At 41.4% G+C, this 15,334-nt stretch overlaps 1 protein-coding gene across 5 annotated transcripts in view; it reads right to left on the bottom strand.

The window, feature by feature from the left end:
• PCSK5 (proprotein convertase subtilisin/kexin type 5) overlaps window positions 1–15,334 on the bottom strand; it is a 465,827-nt gene that overhangs the window by 356,245 nt on the left and 94,248 nt on the right. For all 5 annotated transcript variants that reach the window (XM_005581952.5, XM_005581953.5, XM_074017691.1 and 2 more), the window contains exon 3: window positions 12,660–12,773. In XM_005581952.5, the coding sequence (XP_005582009.3) occupies window positions 12,660–12,773 (114 nt within the window). The remainder of the gene's footprint in view (window positions 1–12,659; window positions 12,774–15,334) is intronic.

Here is a 15,334-nt window from a genome sequence, read left to right as displayed (position 1 = left end):
AACAAAAGCTAGACTTCTTCCAAATAGTCATTTAAGATTATTCTTTAACTCTTGTACCAAATATTTGAATAGACACCATCCAGACAAACTGACTGACTTTTTTTTTAGCATAAAGAAAGAAATTAGGTTTCTCATCAGGGTTTTCCTCTTTTTAATCATGGAAACAATAAGTGGTGGATGCATTTTTGACTGTCCACATCATCTACCATCAAAAAATAACACCTCTGCATTCTGAACCCAATTTCAATTCCAACCTATGCAATTAAGCAATCAAATCCTGTTTCAGTAATTAATAGTTTTCTTCTGCAGGTCTCCCTGTAATTTCACTTCATCTGCTGTGGAGAAGCTCTTTCAGCTTGAATCATCTGCATTTTGAGCTATCCACCACCAGTCTACAATCTCAACCTTAGGCTGAGGCAGCCTACCAAGGATCTCCTTACACTGAAGAAATTGGAAAAATCATATTGATGTGCATGAGAATTCTACTTGAAGATGGTTAATACTTTCTCCCCAGGCGATTTAGGCATTTTTCTTCTTTCCAATTCTTTTCATCACTGGATTGCTAAAAATCATTCCTTTTACTCCATTAATTTCCTAGCCAAGTCCACTGCCAACCAAAATTAAGAAAAAGAAGCATTCCAGATGCCTCTATCTCAGATAATTTTAGAACGTGAATCTCAACACAGGACATCTGAAGGCATAATCACCTTTTAGAAAGAGCCAAATTTACTTCTGTGAATTTGTAAATGAAGAAATCTAAATGACCGGCTCTCTCCTCATGTTATATCCACAGACATTTATTGAGCAATTACTAAAAGAACCCTAGTTATTGGCAGAGAGATAGGTTACAGTAAGCCAGAAAAATGTGCCTTGATCACTACAACTAATCTCAATACGGAGTGAAAAGTAAATGAGCAATGAGGTACCAGAGCAGCTGTTTGATAAAAGAACTTGAATCAACATGTTCAGGGAGACAACCACAGATTAAGACAGGTCAAGGGTCAATCCTATCTGCTCTCCAAAAGAGAATGAGTTACTAATTAAAGAAAAATCTTAGCTAAAATCTTGATTTAAAAAAAAAAACCTGGCCGGGCGCGGTGGCTCAAGCCTGTAATCCCAGCACTTTGGGAGGCCGAGACGGGCGGATCACGAGGTCAGGAGATCGAGACCATCCTGGCTAACACGGTGAAACCCCGTCTCTATTAAGAAATACAAAAAACTAGCCGGGTGAGGTGGCGGGCGCCTGTAGTCCCAGCTACTCGGGAGGCTGAGGCCGGAGAATGGCGTAAACCCGGGAGGCGGAGCTTGCAGTGAGCTGAGATCCGGCCACTGCACTCCAGCCTGGGTGACAGAGCGAGACTCCGTCTCAAAAAAAAAAAAAAATAAATAATAAAAATAAAAATAAAAATAAAAATAAAAACCTTTGCTTCTGTTAACAGAACCATCATGGTAGAGAGGGGCCCAGAGGGCAAGACTACTCACGAATTTTTTACTCTTTGACAGCACAGCTGAGAAAATAAATTACCAGTATGAAATAAGTTGTACCTTGTGCAAGGAAATTCTTAAAAGGTTGTAATAATTTGCACTTGCAGAAATAGATGTTATCAAAATGGTTTTTCTCAGTGGACCATTAATTACTGGCATCTTCTGGAAGCACTTTGGGTAGCTACTTATAGGTTAATTTAACATTCTTTTTTTTCTTGTTGCTGTTTTGTTTTTTGAGATGGAGTCTCGCTCTGTCACCCAGGCTGGAGTGCAATGGTGCTATCTCGGTTCACTGCAAACTCCGCCTCTCGGGTTCACGCCATTCTCCTGCCTCAGCCTCCCGAGTAGCTGGGACTACAGGTGCCCGCCACCATGGCCAGCTAATTTCTTGTATTTTTAGTAGAGACGGGGTTTCACCATGTTAGCCAGGATGGTCTCGATCTCCTGACCTCGTGATCTGCCTGCCTCGGCCTCCCAAAGTGCTGGGATTACAGGTGTGAGCCACCGCGCCCTGCCAATTTAACATTCTTAATATAGCCACTTCCATCACAACCATCATGTGGGACAATGAAATCGCAGTTGTCATAATTATCATAACTTAATTAACAAGTACCCAATTATAGTTCTGCCAAGTCCGAGTAGGCCAGCATCAACTGATTAGGCAAAAGGATAAAAATTACCGAAATCCCTACCCATAAAATGCTCCCCCCCCTTTTTTTTTTTTTTTTTGAGACGGAGTCTTGCTCTGTAGCCCGGGCTGGAGTGCAGTGGCCGGATCTCAGCTCACTGCAAGCTCCGCCTCCCGGGTTTGCGCCATTCTCCTGCCTCAGCCTCCTGAGTAGCTGGGACTACAGGCGCCCGCCACCTCGCCCGGCTAGTTTTTTTTTTTTTTGTATTTTTAGTAGAGACGGGGTTTCACCGTGTTAGCCAGGATGGTCTCGATCTCCTGACCTCGTGATCCGCCCGTCTCGGCCTCCCAAAGTGCTGGGATTACAGGCTTGAGCCACCGCGCCCGGCCAAAATGCTCCCCTTAAGCTTCATTAAAGAAGGCAACATGGTCATTGCATTTACTATTTTATCCTTGGCATCAGGAATAATATAAGTTCTTGGAAAAAATAAATCTTTGCCAAATATAAATGAATGAATAAATAAATGCATTAATAAAAGTCTTCTTCATAGGAACTTTGATTCAGTTGGGATTCCCTAAGCTGTAGAACAAATACAGACCACACCTGAGATACAAGTTTGCTTTTTCTTGGAATTATTAATTATGAAAATTTTTATTTTGTGTTATTGATTTAATGAATACAAAGTTGGTTGTTTTTTTTTTTTTTTTAAGGAGGTGCTATTATTCCAGCTCAGTCATTCACATGTTTGGCTCCCTAAATAGCCTTGGCCCAGTATTTGGAAGTCTCACAGGTCTAAACTCATCAAGGAAATGAGAGATTTTCAAAATGCCATAGTAGAAATAGATCTTCACAAACTACCACAGAAAATTATGATTACTACCCACAATGAAAGAAATACTGGGTAGGAAACAAATGGTAAAGAAATATTATGAAATATTATTGACTTTTTCTTCCTATTGAAGTCATCATTATTGGGAAGAGAACAAGATCAGAGAGGGGTGTGGGTGTGTGGGTGTGTGTGTGTATGAATGAATCCTGTTAAAAGTATTGTCAACATTTGCAACTATTAACAGACTGGACCTCCATCTAGCCCACAGACCTAAGTGAAATAAATAGTCCTCCGTGACTAGAAGCCAAGTAGGAAAGTTGTAAATGCACCAGATATGAGGGCCAAATCACAAGAATACCTCAAGAACACAACACTCAATTCAAGACATCAGAAAAAGCACTCCCAGATAAAATCACAAAGACATAACTTCTTCCAAAACATCCCCCAAAAATCATAAAACACCCATTTCTCCTTTTACTGGCAGTTTATTGAAGTTAAAGTAAACTAGAAATATAGTACAGTATAAACATTAGCACAAATAATGTTTTATTTATTCATGCTTTATTAATCCATTCATTCATTCAACACATATTTATAGAGGCCTATTTTATATCAGGAACTATGGGAGTCACTAAGGTTTCCATGATGATTTTTATGGTTTCTTCCTCCATAGAATGTATCTAATGGGAAAGATAGTTATCACACGATCACACACACAGATGGAAAATTATAACTGCATTAAATACACAAAAAGAGGTGTGCATGGTGACATAGCAAATGGAGTGGGTGACCTGGCTACTCAAGATTATGGGAATCTCAAGGGAGCACTGGAATTAACCCAACAGAGGGACACGGGAGAAGCATCCAGGCAGAGACCATGTGTACAGGATCTGTGAAGGGAAGGAATTTGGTATGTTCTATGAAGAAAAATAAGGCCTATGGGCTGAAAGCAGAAAGTGAAGTAGAAAGTACTGCAAGATGTTTGGAGAGGTGAGCAGAGAACAAATCACGTGAGGCCTTAAAGGCAATGGCATGGATTTGGGTTTTTATTCCTAAAACAGGGGGAAGTCTTTTCAGAAGTGTTAAGCAAAGGGAAGTGACTAAATGGGGAGGTGTTTTCTTTGGTTGGTTGGTTTGGGGTTTTAATAATCACTCTGGCTACTGTATGAGGAAAAGACCGGAAGAGTTCAGAAGTAGAAACTGGGAGGTGGGGGCGGGTGTGGTGGCTCACATCTGTAATCCCAGCACTTTGGAAGGCTGAGGCGGGTGGATCACAAGGTCAGGAGATCAAGACCATGCTGGTTAACATGGTGAAACCCCATCTCTACTAAAAATATAAAAAATTCGCTGGGCGTGGTGGCACGTGCCTGTAGTCCCTGCTACTTGAGAGGCTGAGGCAGGAGAATTGCATGAACCCGGGAGATGGAGGTTGCAGTGAGCTGAGATTGTGCCACTGCATTCTAGCCTGGGCAACAGAGTAAGACTCCATCTCACAAAAAAAAAAAAAAAAAAAGAGAGAGAAAAGAAAAAAAAAAGAAACTGGGAGGTGGATAACTAGCTGTTGCTGTTGTAGTAGTCTAGTTAATAGGCGATGGCTTAGACTAAAAGGTGGTGGTGGGGAAGGGAAGATGGCAACTGACTCAAGAGGTAAAACAGCTTTGACTTGGTGGTAGATTGGTTTTAAGGGTAGAGTGAAGGATGACATCCAGGTTTCTCTCTACTCGCTAAGAGCAAAAACAGTGGAAGCAGGTAAATCTGGGGGGTAAGATCACGAATTTGGTTTGGAAAAGTGCAGAGGAGTTGACATAGCAGACCTGAGACTGGTGGACTTTGAAAGTCCTGTGTGCAAGGTTGGGCTGGTTGGTATCTGGGAACTTGGGTTTCAGGAGGGTTCCTGCCATTCCCCAGTTAGAATTGCTCACTGCACTTAAACCATTTATACAAATGATAGGGTTTATTGTGAACACCTGCTTTTCTTCTGTGAATGTGGAATTTTGGTACATGGTGGGCAAGGGATGCCTATGAGACCATCTCCTAATACTGGGCACTGAGTCTCTAATGAGCTTCCCTGGTAGACAGCATTTCACCTGTGTGGTCACAATTCAGTGCTAGAGGAACTAAGTGCTTTCTGTGTGATCTACTAAAGTAAGTCTCTTGGAAGCTTGATTCTGGTTTCCTCCAGACTTCACCCCATGTGCTTTTTCTTTCTGCTGATTGTGCTTTGTACCCTTTTTAGGAAATAAATCATAGCCATGAGTATGACTACATGATGAGTCATGTAAGTCTTCCTAGTGATTTACCAAATTTGTAGGTGGTCTTGGGATCTCCGAAACAAGGTACATATTGACTTTGAATTAGTAATGTCATGAAAGCATGGTATACATCTCATGGGGTAGCTCTTGGCTGGAGATCAAGACATGGGCCCATTGATGGTACGTGATCGCTCTAGGCTCAATATGCAGTACAACTAGCCGTGTAGAACTAGATGTTCAAGCAGGAATGATCTTAAGAAAGTATCTAGTCCAGATTCCTCAGTTTTTCAACTGAACTAAGGTTGAGAGAGGTAAATACCTTTCTAGAGGTCACAGAGCTAGGACCAGTACAATAAAACTACATCTCAACTCTTACGAGTTCCTACCAGTTCATTATTTACTGCCTAGCTGGCATCTGTCCTTTCTCAGGAGGTCTCCTGCTTGCATTAGAATGTGCCACATGGTTGCAGATGTCTACCATGTTGCATTTTCAATTAAAACAGCTAAATAGGGTGTCTTAAAAGGACGCTTTCCAAGCTGCCAGGACAATAATGCCACAAACTCCACCAGATTTTATGAGTCAAATGACAGTATAAATCATTAGAAAAATGTGTGCCAACCGCAGAGACAGTGATGTCTCAAACTCATGGAGTACTGAACACCATCCAGTTGGCTGAGAAAAAGCCATGGGGCTTAAAATCATTTTTCACAATTACTATCCTAGCTAGTTCATAGCTTTTGGCAGATATGCCCCACACACATAACCGAATTCAGCTAATTTTCACTCTGCTGATCGACAAATATGAATTGTTTTCCCCCTCAGAAAAACCACCCAGAGAGCATTCATGAAATCTGAGGTAGTGCATCAAAAATGAATCCATTTATTACAGTCTGCCTTTAAATAATGCATATTAAATAGGCCACCCAAAATTCATCACAAAAAGTTCTACTGTGCTAACTAGGATGATGAGTCAGGAGTACCAGACATGAATTACTAGAGGTTGAGAGTCAAATAGAAACACTTTTGAGTCCTTCTGTGAGGCAGAAAAAAAATTGTGTGTGTGTGTGTGTGTATTTACAGTTATTTACTACGGGCTTCTCCAAAATCATTATTGGCTAACAGTTAAACTTGAAATACCATAAATGCGACATCAATTTCCTTAAACAATGAAATATTTACATAACTAAAGGAATAAAAGATCTTTTCTATTAAACTCACATTTTCAGCCAAGTGTCATTTCTAAGTTGTCATCTTGGGACTATGCAATAGCCCAGCTGTTGAATTCCATGTACGAATGTGTATTTTACGTTGATTTCAGAAACACACATCTATTGTAAATTGAATAAGCCCTCCTACAAAGGGAAGCCTCCCACCAACAAGGGAGAACCCTCACAATGTATTTCGAATTCAGTGCAAGTAGACTGCAGACGATGAAGACATGCTACTAAAATAGAGATCACAAAGGACTTCAATTATACAGATGATACTCCATTCCTTAGTTTGGGGGTGGGTGGACAGCCATTTCAATATTTATTTATTTGTGATTTTTAGAGATGGGGTCTTGCTCTGTCTCCCAGGTCAGAGCATAATGGTGCAATCATAGCTCACTGGAGCCTCGACCTCCTAGACTCAAGTGATCTTCCTGCCTCAGCCTCCCAAGTAGCAGGAAGTACTGGTACATGCCACCACGCTTAGCTTATTTTTTAATTATTATTTTACTTTTTTTTTTAGAGAGGGGATCTCACTCTGTTGCCTAGGCTGTCTTGAACATCCTAAATATTTTATAATTTTAAAAATATTTAACTCCTTGAACTTTCTCAATTGATAGTCCCAGATTCTTGGGGAAGAGTCTTACTTCACCTTGCTCTCTCTAGAGTCAAACTGAGTTTTCTTTAGTCATGAAAATATGGCTCATTGTATCAGTTAGGTACCTTAAAACCAATTCTATTACACTGAGTTCCCAAAGATGTGGCCAAATCCTCATGACCTTTCCTATCAGATATCCTTTGTCTCTGGAGAAGCTTGAAAGAATATATAAGCCAAGGGTATTTTCAATCAGTGAAGGTAAAGTGAAAATATCTTCTCATATTAGAGCTGCCAGCTTTCCAAATAGAAAATTGTGTCAGTAAGAGGAAAGTATAAGATCCAGAAAAAGTTAAATTGACCAAGTGCTTTAAAATGCCCCATAATTTTAAAAGACTTTCTTTCCCCATTTGATAACTGGGAGGCTGTGCTCACACAAACTTGGGTTTAAATACGGTAGGAAAGTGGTGTCTCAAAGGGGTTTTGAGACCCCAGCATCAGTATCAATTGGAAACTTGCTAGAAATACAAATTCCCAGATTCTGTGCTGGGGGTTGGAGGGTAGGCAAGTTTTAAGAAGACCTCCAGGTGATTCTAATGCCTGTCCTTTATCGAGCATGATGTAGAATTATGTTACAAGTAAATGACTGAGTTTGAACACCAGGGTCAGTCCCTGGTAAATGGTGTGACTTTGGGCAGGTGACTTAACTTTGCTTTCATTTCCTCATCTATAACATGAAGATAATAACGGTGGTTATTAACTCACTGGAATACTGGCGATAAGATAATACACATGAAAGTGTGGCAAAATGGTTGACACACACTAAGCGTCCTCTACCATGGAAATGACACAGGTTTGCTTTTATTATAGAGTTTGCTCATCTATTTATTCAATCAGAATTTTTTGAGCATTTACCACATACTACACGTTAGAATCACCTGGGGAATTCTGATGACATCCCACTGCCTTAGCCCCACTCCACACCAAAACCTAAAGGAAGGCCCAAGCTTGGATTTGTTTAACAGTTCTGCAGGAGCTTCTAATGGAAGAAACAAATCTGCAAGCAAAAATTAAGGGCCAATGTCCAGGCAGCAGAGGCTAAATGTATGCACATGATCCCAGAGAAACTTTTAGCAGGGAGATGCTTGCCCAGTCAAGTTTTCTTTGATGCTTTATTAATCTTAGGAGGCACAAACCATGTTTTTCTAAACTCTCAGCACTTAGCACCATGTCTAACAAATAATAGATGCAGGAGAAGTTTGTCAGTGCAATCAGAAGTGAGTCGAATTTCTAGGATTAACCCTCCAACTCCTAGAAATCTCAACACAGTATGTCAGGATAGAGCAGTAATTATACAGCTATCATATCCATAACAAACTCATAAAAGCACTTTTCCCTGAATATGTTGCCCAAGCCTCAAGGCTAGACATAATGATTTTGCACACCAGTTTCCAAGGGGAGGAGCGACATGGGAAAAACTTTCAAGTTAATTAAAAGAGACACTCAGGCACACTTCATGCCATTCTTTAATCTCCATTCTCCTGTGATAAATATTGAATGACAGAAACGGGCCCAGGCTAACGAGCTGGAGGCAGGACCCTACGGAGGTCAGATACACAGCAGCAGCTCCAGGGCTCAGGAAAAGGAAGAAGGATATCAGCACCCTGCCTGGGTTGTGTCAGTGATGTGCTGCCAAACAGTACTCCAAAGGATGCCCACTGGACACGGGCTCTCACCCTTCTTTGACTAATTTAAGTAAAAGGTAAAAAGGAACTACCATGTATTGCAATTAAGAAGTCAGAGAATAATAACAATTATGATTGACTGAGGGTTTTCTGGTGTCAGGTACTGTGTTAAAGCCTTCTCATTAAAAATTTCATTAATTGTGGTAGCCGGCCTCCAGGATGGCTCCCAACACTCCTCACCTCCTAGTACATCACCCATACATGTTCCCTGTTACACTGAATCAGCGTTGACTCCTGTGACCAATAGAAAACTACAGAAATAAGGGTCTGTGACGTCTGAGGTTAGATGTCATAAAAGACATCACCACTTCCAACATGACCTCTTGGACCACCTGCCTGGGAAGCCAGTCCCATGGCAAGTGGACACTCACACAGCCCTGTGGTGAGGCCCACATAGCGAGGAACCCATGTGCCAGCTTTGTGACTGGGCCACCTTGAAGTCTATCCTCCCACTCTCACCAAGACTTTGCGTCTTCCAGCTGAAGCCCCAGACATCCCAGAACAGAGGAAAGTCATTGTCCCTGGGCTCCATCTGAATTCCTGACCCTCAGAATCTATGAGATAATTGTTTTGTTTTTTTTAATTTGAGAGGGGGTCTCATTCTATCACCCAGGCTGGAGTGCAGTGGTGCAATCATGGCTCACTGCAACCTCTGCCTCCCAGGTTTCAAGGCATCTTCCCATCTCAGCCTCCCAGGTAGCTGGAGCACGCCACTTCGCCCAGCTAAATTTTGTATTTCTGGTACAGATGGGGCTTCATCGTGTTGCCCAGGCTGGGAGATAATTGTTTTAAAAACTAAGTTCTAACAAAACTAAGTTTTGTTATGCAGCAAAACACCACTCATACATAAGAGCTAGACACTTATGTTACAGTTGAGGAGAGTTGGACCAATTCAATCATGGAGATTCTAAGTGAAGCAATGGGGATGGGCATCCAGCTTTGCAGATCTGAGAGTCTTGCCTCTCGTTCTGTCCTAACAGAGAAGCATAAGGTATGGAACCTGCTTCCCATCCCTTTTATTAAAGGAAAGTAGTCATTTAACAGGAATCTGTAAAGCACTTTGGTTGTCCTCAAGATACTTTGTTCATCCTACAGGGGACCCACCATTCTGTCATGTGTGTTTCAGTCATTTCTCTCTGGATAGATCAGAGGCTTCCTCACAGCACCCGTAAATAGCAGAAGGGTGGAGACAGGATGCTGTGCTAATCCCGTGGACTCTGCATCAACCTGCCTGCCTTGGCATCTCCACCACGTTCAGGCTTGGTGATCTTAGGTAAGTTAACTAAATTTCATAAGCCTCACAGATTTCTCATTTTTAAATTAGGGCCAATTTTAACACACACATTTGTTCCAGCTGCATTAGAAAAATATTCATGGCCAGGCACAGTGGCTCACACATGTAATCCCAATACTTTGGAGGCTAAGTGGGAGGATCATTTGAGCCCAGGAGTTCAAGACCAGTCTGAGCAATACAGTGAGACCGTGTCTCTACAAAAAGTTTAAAAATTAACCAAGGAGGGTGGCATGCACCTGTGGTCCCAGCTATTTAGGAGGCTAAGGTGGGAGGATCACTTGAGTCTAGGAGGTCAAGATCAGCCTGGGCAACACGGTGAAACCCCTCTTCTACAAAAACTACAGAAATTAACCAAGCATGGTAGTGCGCACTTGTTGTCCCAGTTATTTGGGAGGCAGAGATGCGAGGACTGCTTGAGCCCAGGAGGTCAAGGCTGCAGTGAGCCGAGACCACATCACTGTACTGCAGCCTGACACAGCGAGACTCTCTCCAAAAAGAAAAACAAAACAAAACAAAACAAAAAAACCTCATAAAGACTTAGCACATTGCCTGGCGCATAGTAAGTGCTCAATAAATGTTACCTATTTGTAATATTATCATCAAATATGTATTGTAAAACACCCAACATGTTAAATGGCCAATCAAAAGCTCTTCTCTCAGTCTTTCCTCATGTCAGAAAGACATGAAATAATAGTGGTTCTTCAGAGTGACAAGATCTCACTATGCAGGCACTGAAACCTTCAGCCACCAGGCTAGCCAAAGGGCTAAAGCCTTGGTCATGGCTCCTGCTAGAGTTCAGTCTGCCCTGCTGGGGTGAAGAGAGGATCAGGGAAAGCTGCCAGATAGTTCTACTGTCCAGTGGATCATGCACAGACAGCAATTTGGCTCTTTCCTATGAGAACAAGCAAAGAGGGTCTCTCTCAACCTGGTCTTATAAACAGGGGTGTAGAGGCAGCTTTGTTTCCTCCTATATCTCAATCCCATTACATTCTTATCATTTTGTCAGTGCAGACAAAGCTCCTTAGCTCCTGCCAGTGCTCCCTCCAATGCCTTCCCTTGGGGTTCACTCTCTGCGGGTGTTGGGGCTAATAACCTGCCACCTATCTTCCTGTCCCTCAGGGGATTCCCACCGAAATGATGCTTAGATTCCCACCTCCCCTGGAACTTAGCTTTAAGATTCCTCCCTTTTTTCCCCTTAAACATGAGAAAGATTTCTCTGTAAAATTCTGTTTGGAGTCCAAAATATTTCCATAACCTTTCATTTCTGGGTAAGACCAAGAAAAGGGAAATTAAGAGAAATACTAGCCACATTCACCCATCGCAAAATAAGCACAAATTCCCAGCCTTACAAAGTGCTGGGTTAGGTTTCTGGGGAGATATAAAAAGGGATCAAGATGCAGAGCTTGCCGTCAAGTGACCCCCAAGTCCAACGGGGAAGGTTAAAAAACAATATGAATAACTACAGTGTAAAGTGCCATGATGGATGCCATGAGCAGCGGGGAGAGGGTCCAAGAGATGAGAGGAGGGAAAATGATAAAAGACAGGAACATAGGGAAGGTCTTCCAGAGCAGTCAGCCTCAGGTGTGGACTCTGAGGACAGGGGATCCTGCCCCAAGGAGGTGGGGAAGGGCAGTGAACGTACTCCAGGCAGAAGGAATGGGAGGCAGGGAGCCAGGAAAGCATGAGGCAGCTATGGGAATGCCATGGATTCATGTCCTTCTTTCAGTTTGGAGACATTTTGTAAAAAAAGCAAGAACAGGAATACAAAAACTAAAACAGGAATACAACAGCTAAAGTAGTATAGTGAATAATATGCTGGCAAAGTTTAGCAATAAAAACTTTCAAGACAGAAAAAAGTAAAGGGTGATTTACACATTACAGAGTAAATTGGTGACATGTGGATTTCATGAGTAAGAGTACATAACATATTCAAATTCATTTCTCAGTGATCACGACCTCAAATCCCTAAGAGATTAGAGATGTATGTTTTCAAAGGAGGCCATGCCAAGTGAACTGGTGGATTACTCTTCCCAACATGTTAAGTAAGTTTCCTTCACTGAAAAATCTTTTGCTTGAACCATGAACTACCAAACCGAACACTTTCCAACGATTTCTTTTCCTGGTCTACTTTTACAAAGTTATTACCTAAAGTGAGAGGATACATATTAGATGACATAAGTTTGGGGTCTGTTACTTACCAGCAGAGTCATTTCAATGATGTTCAAGAATCAGTATGCATTAGCCAGACTAGTTTCAAGGTGGAGTAAATGTGTATCAGAGGTGAACATGAATTATTGATAGGTCTAAGGGTGTGTGCACCTTTGCATATTTTTCTATCCTCTGGCCCAAACTTAGAAAGCTACTGCATAAAGTAAGCTCTCAAGCAGAATTTCTGTGAATCGGAGCTCCCTTCTTTTTCTCTTTATTATAATCAACAAGCTATGTTAGAAAGAAAATCCAGACAGCATCATAGGCCATTAACCAATCTCAAATGGTGGGTATTAAGATAGGAAATGATCCCTGGTCAGTATTTCTGTGTCCTCCCAAGTCCGTTAGATTCTCTGCATATAATACAAAACTGGATGACATGGCCCTAGGCCAGGCTTCCTTAGCAAGCTTACCATATACCACATGCTGGGCCACTTGGGATCATTGAAATAGGTAGACTGGGCACGACTGAAGTCATAATCCCTCTTTGTCCGCTTTTTTACCACTTGCTGTTGGATCCATTCCACCTGCCAAGAAGGACATTTGGTGAGTATTCATGTTCCATCAGGGTTAGCACAACATAAATGACAGTCTGAGGCATTTCCCATCTTATTAAATAGTCAATGCTATTTAAGTCACAGGTTTCATTGTGGCAACTAAAATCTCTGAGTCTAAGTGCTCAGAGATTCCTTAGAAACCCAGGGTTTTTTGTGTTTGTTTGTTTAATGAAAGTAGGGATTTTAGTTTTTTTATGTATAGATTATTTTGTTTTTTTGTTTTGTTTTTGTTTTTTGAGACGGAGTCTCGCTCTGTCACCCAGGCTGGAGTGCAGTGGCCGGATCTCAGCTCACTGCAAGCTTCGCCTCCCGGGTTTATGCCATTCTCCTGCCTCAGCCTCCCGAGTAGCTGGGACTACAGGCGCCCGCCACCTCGCCCGGCTAGTTTTTTTGTATTTTTTAGTAGAGACGGGGTTTCACCATGTTAGCCAGGATGGTCTCGATCTCCTGACCTTGTGATCCGCCCGTCTCGGCCTCCCAAAGTGCTGGGATGTATAGATTATTTATATCTCTCAACAACAAACTAACCTTTTTGCTTTCTCAGAAATCCTATTTACTTCCAATTTACTAAAAATTGGTAATGTTAACTTTTAAGGTAATTTTTCATCCTTACTTTATGCTAAGGGCTAGTCAACTTTTTCTATAAAGGTCCCAAAAATAAATATTTTAGGCTTTGCAGGTCACATGGTCTCTGATGCAATCACTCATTTTGCCATTGCAGCACCGTAGATGATATATAAATGAATGGATGCGAATGTGTTCCAATAAAACTTTATATACAAAACCAGGCTGGATTTTGTTCCACATGCCACAGTTTATAATTCCTGACTTCAAGTATGCATCAATTTTTTAAAACTTTCTGGGAGCAAAATGCTCCAGGATCACAATTTTTTAAAAATGGCTTTCTACAACACCGTGCGGTGGAAAAGCACTATGTGGAGAATTAGAAAAACCAAATCAAATCCCTAGTCCTATCTCTGGCACAGAATTGGAGAAGCCACTCAATTTCCTGAGCCACAGGCTCCCTGCCAGCTCTAAAATTCAAACAGGCCCTATTTGAGAAAAGTCTCAATATTTAGTTATAAACTTGTTTAAACAAAGTAACCAGAACCCTTGAGTCTAATGCAGAATGTATAACCTAGTGGTAGGGGTATGTATGCGAACACTTTCTTTAACACAGATTATCCTTATGGCAACGCAAAAATAAGCATGTTGCAGTTTTAGTGGGATGTCTCGAATGCAGAAACAGCCCTGGTGGCGTTCTTCAATTTGTGCCCAAATGCTCCTTTGTTTGATTTCTTCTGGTGATAGCTCATTGAGTCACAATGCTCTGGAATGTTTTATTCCACCATTTATCCCTCCTCTCTACAACGGAATTAAAAAATGAGTGGGGAGGAAGCGGGCTTTGTAGTCCACTGCTGTAATTCCATATCCAGCCATTCAGTGAACATTTTAAAACCTCTCTCACCTACTCAATTAAAAGATTACCGGAGGAGAAGGGATCCTAAGGCATCCTTCTCAATCAAAGTAGAGCAGCAATGATGGGTGTGCATGTACATTTTCTATTTCCAGGAAACATTTTAACCTCTTCATTTCAAAAAATCTAAGGAATGCAGTTCATTCACTCATTCATTCATTCAACAAACAAGTGCTAGGTACTGTGTTAGAAATATGAAGATGAGCAAGAATTGCTTTTAACTGTGAAGGACTTACACTTTATCAAGGAAATGTAACAAGTATTCCACAATTCGCCACTTCATAAAAATATCTTTACCTCCACGAATGACATCTGACGCAGGCCCTATCACTGTATTACTTAGACTATTTATGATGATTTTGAGTATGCAACTTGTAATCCTTATATTACTATCTGTAAGTCTTATCCCAATAAAGTTAACAAGTTCATATTTGCATGCTTGGTAAAAGAAGGCTGCTTAGACAACTCTTTTCAAAACAAATCCTATAATGGCAGTGGCCTTTCCTAATGAAGCATTCATAAATTCCACATTGCCAACCTATATATGTGCATAAACCAGAAAGTATCATGCCTCCCCCAGTGTGGACTCATTAAAGAGACTGCTAGAGATCAGGAAAGTCTGTCCTGGGGTGGGAGTGGATAACTGTTCCTTAGAAAGACACTATAAATACTCACTTCTCCCTGTGCACACATTCAAACAGACAAATGAAGTAAGTATGTGAGAAAACCAAGTGACAGCCATTTTCCTAGATGAACTATAGGTACCAAAATAGAACAAAATATCTTACCCAACAGCATCCCTTCTATAATTTTACCAAACAAAAATGCTTAGTTACAGGACTTACTGGCTAGAAGGTGACACAGCAACTTGGCATCTAGATTTGACTACAAGTCACTCTGTCTGATCACAGGGCTGCAATACTCAAGAAAAGTTCAGCGGGTTTTTTTTAGCGTCAAATACCATGTATTTTGCCTTGGTGCCTTATGGGTATGTGTATATAGCCCTGTATTTTTTGGAAAGTGGGAAAAGCACCTCTTGGATCGGAAGGTTTCT

Source organism: Macaca fascicularis, chromosome 15 (assembly GCF_037993035.2).
Source record: "Macaca fascicularis isolate 582-1 chromosome 15, T2T-MFA8v1.1".
NCBI lineage: Eukaryota > Metazoa > Chordata > Mammalia > Primates > Cercopithecidae > Macaca > Macaca fascicularis.
The sequence above is the reverse complement of the archived record's forward strand: the minus strand, read 5'-3'. Positions and strand labels throughout refer to the sequence as shown.